General features: G+C 40.8%; 1 protein-coding gene and 1 non-coding gene across 7 annotated transcripts; both read left to right on the top strand.

Moving 5' to 3' along the window:
- Positions 1-179: 179 nt before the first annotated feature.
- TRNAI-AAU (transfer RNA isoleucine (anticodon AAU)) lies at positions 180-253 on the top strand. The gene has a single exon. It is a non-coding gene; the product is annotated as a tRNA-Ile (tRNA).
- Positions 254-849: 596 nt separating this feature from the next.
- Positions 850-12,877, top strand: ZNF839 (zinc finger protein 839). 6 transcript variants are annotated; one of them, XM_034062167.1, is made up of 8 exons: positions 850-1,507; positions 2,443-3,366; positions 5,342-5,596; positions 6,321-6,413; positions 6,770-6,922; positions 8,509-8,649; positions 9,667-9,805; positions 11,508-12,877. In XM_034062167.1, exons 1-8 carry the CDS (start codon positions 872-874, stop codon positions 12,488-12,490), a joined length of 3,324 nt encoding a protein of 1,107 aa, XP_033918058.1. In that variant the 5' UTR covers positions 850-871; the 3' UTR covers positions 12,491-12,877. The 6 variants fall into 6 exon arrangements, with proteins under 6 accessions (XP_033918058.1, XP_033918059.1, XP_030905283.2 ...); XM_034062168.1 differs by having other exon boundaries at positions 2,440-3,366; positions 9,667-9,772; XM_031049423.2 differs by having other exon boundaries at positions 2,440-3,366.
- Positions 12,878-14,921: the final 2,044 nt, after the last annotated feature.

Below are 14,921 nucleotides of genomic sequence, written 5' to 3'. Positions count from 1 at the left end.
CCGCTCGGCGCTGCGGCTCCGCAGAGGGTCAGTCCCAGCTGTGCTCCCACGTGTGGGCTCGACTCCGGTGCTCTCGCGCCAAACATGTCCGCCTCGTCACCACTCTCGACCACAGCGGAATGGGGACTGTACTCCCGGTCTCCTGTTACTTCCAGCAGTGAAAGCTCTTACTAGCGGCAGGCCGGTTAGCTCAGTTGGTTAGAGCGTGGTGCTAATAACGCCAAGGTCGCGGGTTCGATCCCCGTACGGGCCAAGAAGCCATTTAATTTTGCTCCTACTATATAGCCGCGTCTTTTTCGCTCACCAATATATAGCCGCATCTCGTAGCTGCCCCCTATGAGGCGTGGCTTTGCTCCTCGGCCAGGACGCGGCCGCGGTGAGCTCGGTGGCTAGGGACAGTCCCTCACGCAGCACGGGCCACGCTCCATCGAGCTGCTGTCGGAGCCCGGGCCGCAACGGCAGAGTGGGAGTACGTTCCTTTTGCACGTAGGATAAGGCGCTAGGGTCACCCCATCAGGAGCGTTCTCTTCCGTGCGGTTCCAAGTGACTCGTGGCTCATTTGTTACCTGTGTTGATCTTAAGCCCCGCCCGGCGAGAGCGAGTCTCGGGGTGAAGACATCGTCTTACCAGGAAAACCATCCCGCACAACCACGTGGCTCGTACCACTCCCGGATCCCACCACCCTCGCCCCACCCGCCGCACCTACGGAGGTTTTTGCTCCCGAGAGGCCGCCGGCGGTGTCAGGCGGCCCCGCCCCAGGGGCGCGGCTGTCTTTGCCGGGAGCGCCATTGGCCCGCGTGCCACCGGTGCCCCGCGCTTTGTTTCGCGTCGCCCAGTCCTCCCGGGGTATTGATGCGCTTGCTGCCCGCAGATGCCTGCCAAGATGGCGGCGCCTGAGGAGGGGGACACCGAGGCTCCGCCACCTCCTCATCCCGCTGAGGACAAACCTCCCGGGGGGACGGCCGCTGCCTGCGGGGCTCCCCTCAGCTTGGTGGTGGCGGAGGATGATGGCGGGGGCGCGGTGGGGCCCGACAACCCGCTGCCTTCTGCGGAGGGCCCAGAGCTGCTGGCGACAGCGGGGGAGCTGGCGCAGAGCTTGGCAGCCCTGGAAGCCGGTTCGGCGGCAGCCGGCACCGTTCTGTATGTGCAGGAGGACGGGAGCGTGGTGGAGGGCGAGAGGCTGAGCGCCGTGGAGGTGCGGCTGCTGCTGGAGCAGCTGCTGGCTGCCGCCGAGAGCCCAGGGTCGGGCACGGCGGAACCGCCGCCTCCTCGCCACGCCGCCACGCCGCTGGCCCCCTCGGAGGTCCAGCGGGTCATCGAGCAGGTGAGCAAGGCCCACGAGAAGCAGAAGCTGCTGCCAGCCGCCCCGCCGGAACCCTGGCTGTGGCCGCCGCCGCCGCTGGCCAGCATCATGCACAACGCCGCCCAGCAGCTGCGGAGCGTTGCCCAACAGGTCGCCAGGCAGCAGGGCAGTTCCATGGCCGCCACCCGGCTCCTCCCGCAGAAGGTAACCGGGGCTGGGAAGGGAGGGAGCCTGCGGCTCCCGGGAGGTGATGAAATCCACTGCCGAGGGCAGGCGTCGGGGGGGAGGTTAATGTGGTTTTAATTATGAGGGTTTTTTCCGTTCTCCCCGGTCACACCTGCTCTCGGGTGCAGACTGGAGTCTCGCAGCTGGAAGACACAACTTTAAGTGTGGTTTAGAAAACGCGTTTGAATGTAGATACTTGCTGCTGTGGTGTTTCGATCTGAATACATGTGCAGCTAAAACAGGTTAGAAGAGCTGTTTCATAGTGGTTAAGTGGTGATGCACAGGTACAGAGTGCATTCTCCTCTAACGGAAGATGACAGTATCTGGGCTTTCAGTCCACGTTTTGGGGTGCAGGGGTTGTCAAGCAATTGATTCAAGCTGAGGCAAAAATCTGAATGAGGAGGAGAGACTGAGGGAGATGATCAGTAACACATACTTCTCTTTAATCATCATCATAAAGGTTTTTTTGAACTGAGCACTTACCATATGTTCTGGACCTGGTATTGGGCCGTATGTTCTGGACCTGGTATTGGGCCTGTGTCATGTAGCATACTGTCGTTCTCCCGTGTTTGGTTTGCTGAAGGTTATGAATTTGCCTGGGTCGTGATTCTGATTGTGCTGTTCCAGGGCAAGCCTGTCAGCAGGAAAAAAGGCTCTGACATGGCCTAAGAGCAAACTTCACATGCTTCAGTTGAACAGCAGTCACAACAGTAAATGTGTAGGAAAGACTGTAGCTTGAAGGGAATCTGTGCTTTGATGCATTAAAATGGGAAACTAATGATGTGCATTGTTTTCTTCATGCCCTTTGCTTTAAAGACATGTAAGGTGTATATCAATCACCTTGATAGTATTGTCTTTATTTATAAATGCTGTATTTGTGTAATCTCAACTCTTCCTTTTTTCCACAAAAGCAGCTGGAAGCCATTTGTGTCCAAGTTCAATCAGGACAGAAGAAGGAAACTGAAAGGCCAATGCCATCATTGGCACCAATTCAGCCCAAAGCTATAAGGCTGAGTCAGTCAGTTAGTAGGAATTCTGACATGGCAGGACTTAGTATTATTAATCCCCAGATAATTAAGATACAGCCTGTTACAGGAACTAAGCAGCAGCAGCTATTCCTGCATAGCTCTTCCAAGCCTCCAGTTCAGTTGCTTATGCAGAAACCTTTACCATCACAACGATCAGCGTTTCTCAAAAAGATTCCCACATCTAAGATGCTAAATGGACAGAAAGCTGCATGTGCCACAGGATCGGCTGCAAGATCTCCAAATGTTAACCTGGTGTCAGGCAGTTCAGCAAACAGTCTGGTACCTTGTCTTGAAAAAAACCGAAAAGATGACAAATTAAAAAAATCCTTGAAAGTGAAAACACGTTCTGGACGGATTTCACGCCCCCCCAAATACAAAGCTAAAGATTATAAATTCATTAAAATGGAGGATTTGGCTTATGGGCATCAGTCTGATTCTGATGACTACTCTGAGCTGAGTGTAGAAGATGATGAAGAAGGAAAGGTGAAGGGAAAAGATGCATTATTCAGTTCTTCAAATTATGATCTGAATCCCAAAACGTTTCAATGTCAGACTTGTGAAAAATCCTATCTAGGAAAAGGAGGATTAACAAGACATTATAAACTTAACCCAGGCCATAGACAGCTGGAGTCTTCACCTCAAAAAATACCTTTAAATAAGCCTAATGGAAGTATATTGGTGGACAACAACTGTGGAATAAGAGAGGAAATGAGTCCAGCACATTTGGATTCAGTTGCTGCCACTTTAAATAAGGAAAATGCACTAGCTACCAGTCTGGAAGGAACTGTTGATTCAAAAGCTGGAGAACAGGTAACATGTTCCTTAGGAAAGCTGTCAGTTCTATGGAAAGTAGGATGGCAGTTTTGTGGCTGCATAGTCTTGTACTGCTCAGAAATGCCCACCAACACAATAAATTAAACACATGTCCTATTGAAGTGCTTTAGAAATCGAAGTATTATTGCTGTATTGCAGGAATAGTATTCTTGCACAGGCACAGAAAACAAAATGCTTATGGGTGTTCATTTGCTACTGGTTTTCTGACGTAAGTTTTCAGCTTGCGAAAACCTTTATGCATAACTAACATTCTTCTCTGCATTTATGTAAGAATATTGTGTTGTTCAGTTCCAGCGTTTAGCATGACAGCAGGACATCATCTGCTGTATCAATTTTGGTTACTCAAAGTGTCATTACTGAAAAAATCCCTAATTTGGAATCCAGCAGTGGACTGCAGTTTTTCCTAGGGCAGGGTTTGAAAGTGTGTCTTAGCTACCCCTGTGAACCAAACTCTGGTGAAACATCAGTCCCTGGGTTGAAAGCTACTTTGGCTACAGTTTTTTTCCCTATGATGTTTTAAACTGGTCATTTCATAGTAAAATTTGTCTTTCAGTATTAAAATGACACTAATATCTTGTAGTAGGAACTAATACAGCAGCTGTTTAGGGAAAAAAATACTCATTTAGCAGTGTGACATTTGTTACTTTTGTTTGTAAATGTGAAGTTCTCAGAATGTGAAAATCTACATCTTAAGATGCCAATGCAGCAAGCAAACCTCCCCCATCCTCTATGCTTTTCTATCATCTTTGGAAAAAGGGAATGGCAGAATACTGAAGTCTGCTGTCTGTATCACTACATAGTTGTTGCTTCCCTGTGCTGCAGCACTTTATTTTACTCAGGATGATAGGAATTTTGAAAAAATTCATTCAGCCTCATACATAATACTACTATTGACTGCTAGATTGCTATTGGATCTGCTACTTTTAACTACCAAATATGGATTCTGCAAATTTGCACTTTTAAGACATTGATTTGTTCTAGTTTTGGGCTAGGTAAGAAAGACTAGCAGGATTATTAAAGCAGGTACAGTGATACAGACAGGAAGGCAGTCAAGATTCCCACGTTCAATCTAGTCTTATTTTATATTTAGAAATAATTTAGTCATTTAATCCTTGGATAGAACTGACATAAATTTGCCCTTTTTAGAGCTTTCCTAACTACTGGATAGTAGGGAGCTACTGAACGTGGTTATGAAAAGAAGCCTGAGGTACCTCAGTACTATTCTAAACCCCTCTCTTAGAAAAATACTGGGACATTCTTAGAAATTCTGACATGCAAAGGGATACAAAATGTGTTCAGTGAGAAATTTTTGCTTTGATCAGTAAAAAAAAAAAATTGCTCTGAAATCACAATGGTAACTTAAAAATAAAAATGTGCTAAGTTTGCCATGTGGTCTTATAACAAGAGGTGCTTCCTAGCAGTGTTTGTAGGAAAGAGTAAGGAATTTAAAACGTGGAAACTAAAATGCATTTTGATTTTTTACTTACCAAGCTTGTTACTGTTCATTGCTGTTCAGAATTTCGGTCTTTCGCATTAAGTCTTCATGCATTGATGTAGTTATAGTGAAATCCAAATTTTTTTGGGGGGGTATGTTTTACTGCTAATTAAGATTTATTTCTACAATCTCTTTTTTGAAGAGGACATACTTTAAAAAATACTGAATGTATGTAAGTGGCATGAACTAGCTCTGCAATTGCATTCTCTTAATCTCTGTATCAAAAATCAGAAATGCCACCTTTGCAAATAATGGCATGTATGTGTTGCAAAAGTACCAATCTTGCTTATTAGTTCGTTTAATTTATTCTACAACTTTCTTTGAAGTTTCACTTGTATCCACCTTTTTAATACACTGTTTATTGTTTACTTAGATGAAAAACTTAATTATAAAATTGTCTTTCTAAAACAGTATTTAAAGGGGTGAATAAATACTTATCTCTTTCTTCTAATTAAGACCTGTAAGTCTCCAGAAAGCAGACCCTTGTTGGCAGAACAACAAAAAGAAAGCAGTTCAGGACACCAGGAACCTGTAACACCAGAAGGACCTGGAAGACCCAGACGATCAAAGAAACATGGTCGACTACAGAAGGGTGGAAGGTCCAGGTGTTCTGGAAGGCTGGGCAGACCTGGTCAATCCCCTTCAAAGTCACTCAGTAGTGTGTCAGCAGAATGCAATGTATACAGAAAAAGAAAAGCTAGGTTAAAAGAGGTATGGTTCTCTTCTGCAATTATTTCACAAATACCTTCCTCTCTCTTTTTTTTATTTACTTATTTTCAAGGAATTATTTTTAAAAAGGTTGGGTTTTATTTTTTTTTTTTTACATCCTTGTGTACTGACAAGATGAAAGCCTAAGAAAATATTAAGTTGTCTTTTAAGGAAAAAATACTCCTAGCAGAACACTGGGCAAAGGGGATATGGGAACTCAGTCTGGAAAGGGACTTTTGACATGTAGATACCCTCTTGCTATAATTTTTCTGGAGAAATTACATTACTATCTATTACTATGTATCTCCTCAAACACAATAAAAAGAAATAAACCCAACTGAAGTTGGGCAACATCAAAAGTAAAAAGATCCAAATACACACAAAGAAGCTCTTGGAATGGGGCTTAAATTCCATGCAGTTAACATTCTTTTTTGCTTGTTTCCTGTGTGTTGTGGAAGATCCTTTATGGCTACTAAATCTACTGATGTTGCTCTTCTTTCTATAAATTGACAGCATCTGTGGAACTGAGTTTTGTCTGTATAAGGGTAGAAACTGTTTTGAAGTTTTCTGATTTATCTCTTTTGGTGTTATGTTTGCATCTGTTCTCTAAGCTGCTTAAAGACATAGCATATCCTTAAAAAAAGGAATAGTGATACTTGATGTTCTGAATGTGGCATGAATAACCCTTGTAGGCTGCTCTGCTCTTATAAGCTCTGGCTTTTGACAGTTAATACAACAATGCGATAATGAAGACTTAATGGAGCTGGCTCTCCCACGTCTCACGAAAGTTGTTACAGTTTTTGAATTTCTGTTGATGAAGGTGAGGTGTGTTGATTTTTTTTTTTCTTTTTATGGTAAACTGCTTAAATTATTTTTGGGAGAATACCTTTAGTATACATAAAAAAGACCCATTTAGAGATGTATCTGAATTTCCTTAGTTAGCATTGTTCCACACATCACTTCAGTCTACACAGGGCGAAGCTCTGGTAGGTCTCTTGGTTGAAAGCCTCACTTTTTGCTGACTGGTTCATTGGCTTTTTTGATACTCTGAAATCTTTTCACTTGACTGTTGCTATTTTAAAACACTGAATGAAACAAACTGGCATACTTTAATTGCACTGGTTTTAAAATATGGGGGGAGGGGAAACAAACCCTTTTTTCCCCTATTATTTCTAGGTTGAAAAAGGGTATCCAGGCAAAGCTTACTTCCCAGATGTGTATAAGGAATTTGAAGACTTGCATAATATGGTAAAGAAAATGGCTTATCGTCACCTCAGTAATTCAAATTTGCTGAGTTGCCAGCAACCTGTTGAAATAAGAGATGCTAAGGTAATAAAGCACTCTGTTTGGAACTGTGATTTTTATTTTTATTTTATTTTTTCATTTTTGTTTACTTTTTTATTATTGTAAAAGAATCCAACAACTAACTGAAGAGAAAAAGAAATCCATAATAAAACTGCAGTTCTAGTTTATGGCAGTAGATACAACTAGATAGTAGATAAAAAAAATTCCAGCAGCACTGATACCTGTCTTGTGTATCTGGGGTAGTTTGAAGCTGCATGTTACTGCAAGGTGGGCTCAGCAATAACTGCTAATAAAAGTACATCCTAATATTTGTCTAGAAAGGAAGGGTCTATATTTAAAATGAGTGGCCTTGATTTAAAGGTATAAATTGTTTAATTGCAAAATGAGGACAAACTGAATGCATATATGGTGTTCACAGCTGTAGTAACAAATGTGAAAGGTACTGAATACATTAATAAAGCTGCAAACCATTATTTCAGTGATTCTTCAATTCATTGTTTATGCAGCTTTATCTAGAAAGGAAATGTAGGTTTGGTTTTCTGGTTGTTTTTTGTATTGCTGTTCTTTTTTTAATGTGGATCTGTTTTTTTTCCTTCTGAATTCTTTTCAATCTTATGTTCCCTTTGCTTAGAATAAAACAGCCCTTTGTACTTAACATATTTTTGGCTTTCCCTTGTCTGTTTCCAGTAGCGAAAACATTGTTTTGTGCAATATCTTCAACAAAATTTCTAAATGATGTGCTCATTAAGGTATGTTAGCACTGAACTTACAACTACCAGGAGAGTGGAGCATACTCGAAAAGTTAGAGTAGGGGTGGTGGAGATAAGAATTTGGTTCTTATAATCCTGGCTTTAAAAAAAAAAATGAAGTCCTGTGTGGACTCTTAGCAGTGGTTAATATGTATGTTTCAGAATAAATTGTGACATTTACTGTATGTGCTAAAAACTTTCTAGAATTACTGAATGCCCATTTGGCTATTCTGTAACACTGTCATTTCCATCTGGTGAAATGAAATTGCACCAAGTACAGGGATGCTGTTGATAGTAATGTCTGACAATGGAACCTCTTTCTTGCTTCTCTTCGGTATTAATGTGTACTCTTAATATAGAATTATGCTCTTAAAAAACCCAAAACAACACCCAACAAAGCAAACAAAACCAAAACCAAATGAAACAACCCAGCCTTGAGAGTCTGGGTAGTAGCACACCTACATAAGGATGAAGCACAGGATTAAAATGTGGGGATGGGAAAAAGAAATCCTTAACTACTTAGAGATACTCTTAAACAGAAAGACTGAATGTTTTTCAAATTATGTAGAGCCTCAACATTGTTCTTTATTAAGCCTGCTCTTGGTAACTGTCTCTGGATTCTATATATAACCATTGTACACCTAATTCTTTTTAGTTTGCCTCTGAATATTCACCTTCAAATGAAGGTCATGTTCTATTAATGTGGAGGCTGATTGAAAACATGGAAGTCTAAATACTTCATTGAGCTGTGATAACAGATTGTCAGGCCAGGCCTGAGTTTTAAGAAAATGAATCCTTATTTCAGCATTTATGTATTGAGATTGGAGAAGCTAACTTTTACTTTTTTTTTTTTCTGTAAAGGTTGCTGAATCACTAGGAATTACAGAAATACTTGCTGGACAAGGAAAGACAGAAGGTGCAGACTCTTGTTCACAAACTATAATTAAAACTGTTAGTGAGCAAGTGCCTGTGGAGATACTGGGACAAAAACGGTTAGCTGAGGTATGGAATACCTTTGTGAAAATTAAAAATGAAGACAAATTAGCACTTGTTAAACCAGATAATACTAGCATAATTTTGTTAGGAATAATTATCTGACTCATGTTAAGGCTTTTCATGATGCTTGGAAATACTGCCTACTGTGGTATCATAGCAGAGCATATGAACTAGCTTTATATAGCTATATACAGAGTATATAGCTAGTTCATATATCATGAACACTTTAGTTAGTGAGATACTAAAGATGCACTTTGGGAAGACATTTGGTAGCATTCAGGACAGAATCTCTTACAGGTAATGTCATGATAGAGGAAAGAAGGAATATTTGAGATACTAGTAAATGGGAGCTGCACAGTAAGAAGGATCCCCAAATTGTAATAATTTGTGCTGGAGTAAACAGGCTAACCTGCAGCAGGCTCAGACACTGGAGAAGTGGTTGCTGTGGTAACTGGTGGTAGGCAGAGAGGCATGAAAACAGTTCCTTTCTTTCTAACAAGGCAGCTGACCAGATTTAGTCTGTTCACAGCTGTAGCAGGGAGCTCAGTTTCTTCTTCTTGAAAATCACATTTCTGTGGTCCATCCCCATAACAGTTCTACTTTTGATTTCATGCAGAGTTGTTTCTGGTCATTGATAAATAACAATAGTGCTTTTTTCATTTGCAGCCTGGGGTTAATTTTTTTCTTCATTACCAAACAATACTGGGCAGACTGTGTATGCCCCTTGATTTGAAGTTGGAGATTTCATGCCATACCGCTAATAACCGAGGCTCAGAGAGATGCTTTAATGTTGATGCAAGGGCAGATTTTCAACTAAATATCAAAAGTAATTGATGGCATTTTGGCAAAGTGTGATGGCTGTGTTTAAAGCCTTACCTTTTATGAAGACCTTTAGTGTAAATCCTATTTCCAAGGAGAGTATATAAGTTCACTGCCATGAAGTGCCCCCAGTTAGTTTGTTGTCTTTTCCAGTATTGTCAGCTGTTGTGGTGGCAGCCAGTTAATTATCTCTTGTATTGACAGAGCTCAGGGGAGGAACTGTTGCCATCAGCCAAAAGGACCAAGTTAGAAGATGTAATGGAGAATGTGAATAATGATAATGCCAGTCAAGATGAAGTGAAAGAAAAGAGTGAGAATTTATGTACACTGTCTGAAAAAGATGGTAACCTCTTCAGATTTTCCAATTTTTGTTCTGTTCATGGAGGAGCTGAAAAAATCTCTTTATTCCTTAAGCTACTGTGGTTTTTGTCTTAAGTTTTAATTTATTAACTTGCTTCTCTGGTCCTTCAAAAGAAGCTGTTTAACTGGAAAGGCTTCATGGAAGGGTGGGAGGAAGGAATGGATGATGCAGAACACAGCAGTAGCTCAATTCTGAATGCATGATAATCTGGTTATTAATACTGCTGCAGTTATTATGAGCATAGTACTGTCCTCTACTGTGTGCTTCCTGAATGCTTCCTATTCACCCTGTCCCTTACAGCAGGGAAGGTGCATGACCTTTGTGCCAGGAGCAGGAGAGCAGAAGAGGAAGCAGCATGTGTGTCCTTCTTCTGTGCCCCAGCAGGCTGCAGGAGCAGAATCATCAGAGCTTCATGAAAACAGGGGAGGCGAAGAGCTGGTGCAGGCTGTTCTGTGTCCCAGAGGGGATGTGAGACATTAAGACTGGAATTTAGGCAGGATTCTGCACTTTTGTTTTTATCCCTTTGTTGTCTTCATTCCCCCTGCCCCTCATATTGGCAAGGTAACAGTGGGTTAGAAAGGAAAGTGAGAAGGGTCCCCACCTATAATCTTATAAAACTCCACTGGTCTTTGACGCAGAAGCATTGCAGTAATTCAGAGGCATTATGATCACTGTTGTGAAAGATTTCAGCCTTGCCCCCCTCTAGTAAGATATGTCTATCAGTACCATCCTTTTGCTTTGTAAAGACCTTTCTCTGGTGTGATGCTTTGCTTTGCTGTCTGCACATCTTTCTGTCAGGGGTTGTGTTTATGTCTTTCTCTGTTTATTTTTCTTTCTCTGAAAGGCTCTCTGCATGACTGTGCTTATTTCTTGTATTAATGATTTACCGCTGAGCTAGGAGTTTTCTTAAATTTTATTTCACTTGTACCTTCTAGTAGGGTTTTTGCAAGTCTGCAGTAGAAGTTAAAAAAGATCCCTTCTGCAGTGGGAGGCCTCCTTTGTTGTGCAGGGGTATCTTTCATAACAACAAAAAAAGCCCCCAAACAACCTACTGGTTCCTTTTGATTGTCAGTTATAAAATCTGACAGCTCCTATTACTGCAGCTAACTAGTTATTGTTCAACTGTTTGTCACCTGAGTCTTGGTCCAGGTCAAAAAACTGATAAAACACACTAATTTTGTAGTGCTTTAACCTTTTCTGTCACAGAATGAAAGTGCAACTGGAGCTGTTAGCATACCTAATTAGATACGTAGTTACTGGATGATACTGCCTGAGTCCAGGATGAGCTTGATTATCAACACAGATTTTATTAAGTTTAAATATTTCTGTCAGTTTATTAATGGTAATATTCTTTATCTTTTAATGTCATAAATGTCTTTAAGCTGTGTGCCAGATTTTGGCTTTCAGCCCAGGTTGTTTTCAGGCTTAAGTGAAAAATGCTGCTTCTGATGTAAGGTCCCATGCTATGAAAATATCCAGTAATATTTCACTATCCAGAAATTTTTCTACAAGCTTTCTCACTGGGAATTGCTGTGAAACTCTTGTAAGGTGCTTCACATTTGCTAACGGGGAGGAAAGCAGGGAGGCAGTCTAGCTTTTCCCCCAATATTACTGCTGGAAATTTTTTTTTTGGACATGAAATATTAGATTGCTCAACAAAATTATATTTATTTTACCTTTTCAGGTTTTAATCAATTAAATGGAGAAATCCAGCTTTCAGAAGATGGGCACATCACTTGCTGCACAACCAGAAGCACATTACTGATAGCAGAGCAACATAATTCACTTGCTGATTCAGGAGTTAGAATCAATACTGGAAATTCAGCTATCTTCTCCCAGTCTGTGGAAATGAGGGCAGAGTATTCTGAATGTCTGGTGTTACAGGGACCAGATCTGGCAGATGATGAGTCTCTGCTACATGAAGTTGTATTACCAGCTGAAGCAGATCGCTCACCTGGATTAGTCCAAGCGCACTTTGTGAGTGAGGATACAGCCAGTGGGCTCTTGGCTCCTCAGCTTTGTAGCTCTGTGTCGGAGGATGCAATGGGCAGTGAGAGCTCTAACTTAGCAATGAGTGAAGAAAATGGACACTACCAAAAATACCAGAAACTGCAAGAAGAAAACTGTAATTTTGCAATTAAAGAACATTCTGAACAACTCCATAATGAAAATATGACTGATGAGATGCAGGAACTTGAAAAAGTGTTGTCAACAAACATTGTGCCAGTAAACCACCCACACAGTGCTCAGACTGAGTTGAACCAGAGCCCTGCCCAGGAAGCCTCTGTGCCTACTCATGTGAACCATGAAAACTCTCTTGAGAATGACTGTTCTTGCGGAACAGAGAAACAACATGAGCTAGAGAATTCAACTACTGTAAATGAAACTGTAGCCTTTGAGATTACTGATCAGAACAATGATTTTTTGTCTCAGGGACATAAACAGATTTTTATTCAGACTTCAAATAAGCTTATCATGTCTCACCCAGATACTGCTGTTCTGTCTCAGGCAGAAGACGTTGTTATTGTAACCGATTCCAATGGTACTACAATGCACATCCCCACGCCTGAGGGGATGCCTTTGGAAACTGTGGAAACCCTACTGGAAGTGGAAGCAGATGGCCCAAGTGAAGGTATTTCGCTCTTGCAAAGTGAACTGCAGCTGTAAATTGGAGAACTATATGCTTTCTTCTGGGAAAGGCTGACTCTATGAAATGTATATTTTTCTAATGTGAATACTGAAATAATTGAAATTTAACTTATTTGTAAACTGTTTCTATGCCCTGTACTTTTTATAATTTATGTTTATACGAATCTAGCAGCACTGCAACCAAAAATTTTAGAATTAACAGCATTCTATTTGCTTTGTATGTTGGGAGTGGGTGGAAAGTGGGTATCTTGTCAACCCTAAAACTGTTGCACCATTCCCTTTTGTTATATAATTCCTTTTCGCTCTAGTAATCTAAAAATGCAGGAAGGTGTACTGGTAAACTATGTATGGGAAAAATAAAAACTATATTAAAACCATGGCATTTTCTGTGCCATTGAATTTTCAGAACACTGTTATTGCACTTCCTTGATGGTAACAAATATTCAAGCTAGCTTTTACATTTGAAGAGCATAAATCTGCCTGGAAAAATAGGCAGTTTTAAATATAATCTGTGAAAAGTGTGACAGCCTAGTTGATCCTTACTTAAAGAAGCATGCGCTGAGTTAGGGATAAAAATAACCTCCAACAAAAACTGCTGGAAATGTGTGTAAGTATGCTTGTGTAATGTTCAGCCACACCTTTAAAAACTGCTTAGAGAGAAACAGGAAGGTGCTAAGTAATGATCTGATCTGCCTTACTAAGATACCAAATTCTTTTTTTCTCTTTAGTCCATGATGGTCTATTTTTGTTAGACTTGTATCACACTTTTTTTTCTTTCAGATGATGCATCCTTTATCAGTTTTAAGCTTGGACCTTCCTAAGAACTCCACACTGTCTTGTAATACTTAATCATAATAAGAAGGTATTTCTTGTGGAGAATTCCTAGCAGCTTTTTGTCCAAGGCACTGTCTTTGCTTTCAAGAACCTTAGCAGGTGAAAACAGCCTTAAATGACCAGTGTCTTTTAACATAGTTTGGTTTAGGGTTTGTTGTTTTGTTTTTCTTAATTACCTAAGTAGAAGATTAACTTAATTAGCCAAAACACTGCCTTTTGATGCATGGATGTGACACATGTCATCACATATTACTGAGCTCCTGCCTGGTAGCTAGTTTTATGGTGTAGTTTTTGTTTTGGTTTTTCCCCCCCTCCTTTTTTTAGGAGATGACAATGGTCAGAGGACACAAGCCTATCCTGTAAGTGAAGATAAAGCAAGGTCTTTCAAAGTGATCACAGTGGGCAACTCTATTACTGTCTTTTGTACTGACTGATAACTACATGTGAGGACTTAAATATTATAAGCAACTGCTTAAAGCTATAATGACAAAGTATCTTTGCAATAATTTTGCAATAATCTGTGTCCAACAGCAGTCAATGAGCAAGGGGCTCTGTGAACATGACTTCATGAAGAGAAAATAACACAATTCCTACCTGTGCAGAAAATGAATATTTGCTTCAATTCTGCCTTTCCTATTGCTTTGCACATGCTGAGAAATAGAATACACCTACTCACATCTTAAAAGAACAATCCTGTAAGTCAACAAACCTTTTCTGCCTGGAAAATACATTTCCAGTATGAAGGTTTTCCATAGTGACAAGGGTTTGGTCCTACTTGGATAAATTCAGGTGGCTGTTAAACTAGGTGGAACGCACAGAAAAATAATAAACTCCAACAAAGCTATTCATAACTGATTCTTTTTAGACAATAGGTATTTGAGATAAGAATACAACACTATCAAGCTGTCGGAAACAATCTTGAGAAAAGTTTCCTAATTCATTTCTGTCAGTTCTGTTACTGCATGAAACTCATGCATTTCCCTTACTGAACTAATGGGGTTTTAGCTTGGAACTATTCAAGTAAGTGGCCCTACTTATCCTATCAGAAATATGGTCCAGAATCTCCCACTGTTTTAATTAGATTTTTCTAGTGTCAAACCACAGCTGTTACAGACATTTCATAGCACTGTGCATTTTGTGTCACTTAGGGCAAAGGAGAACTGAGGGTAGACATCTGTCAGGGCATATCAATGAGTCAAGAGTACTTAGAAACACTACATAATTGTGTGAAATAGGAGATGCAAATCTGTTGATTTTATTGTTGATATTTATATGGGAGCAGGTCACACAGGCAATCAGAAAGTGGGAGGAATAAATTATTATTAATCATAATGAAGTAAGCAGAAGGCCTAAGTTCACTACACATTAAGAATTTAACTAAAAGTTTGTGATACAGCTGCATAGTTTCCACATTGTGATGCACTTTTTTGAAAAGTGATAATCTGCAATAGCAGCTAACAGTTATTAAAGGCTAGGTAAGTGTAGCAGCTTCTCCATGCTACCCAGGTCCAACATAATGGTACACCACAGTGATTATTACATCTTTAGGAGTGAAAGCAACTATGAGGAATGAATTCCACTTCAGCATTTAGCTTTTGCATGAAGTGTTTCTTCT

Source organism: Melopsittacus undulatus, chromosome 4 (assembly GCF_012275295.1).
Source record: "Melopsittacus undulatus isolate bMelUnd1 chromosome 4, bMelUnd1.mat.Z, whole genome shotgun sequence".
Lineage (NCBI taxonomy): Eukaryota > Metazoa > Chordata > Aves > Psittaciformes > Psittaculidae > Melopsittacus > Melopsittacus undulatus.
Note: the sequence above shows the minus strand (reverse complement) of the source record. Positions and strands in the feature narration are given on the sequence as shown.

Bases quoted from the DNA above. Each gene is read 5' to 3' on its own strand.
- ZNF839 (XM_031049423.2), top strand. From the start codon at position 872: ATGCCTGCCAAGATGGCGGCGCCTGAGGAGGGGGACACCGAGGCTCCG. The intron at 5,597-6,320 runs GTATGGTTCTCT...GGCTTTTGACAG, and splicing joins GAAAAGCTAGGTTAAAAGAG to TTAATACAACAATGCGATAA. The intron at 9,806-11,507 runs GTAACCTCTTCA...TTACCTTTTCAG, and splicing joins TACACTGTCTGAAAAAGATG to GTTTTAATCAATTAAATGGA.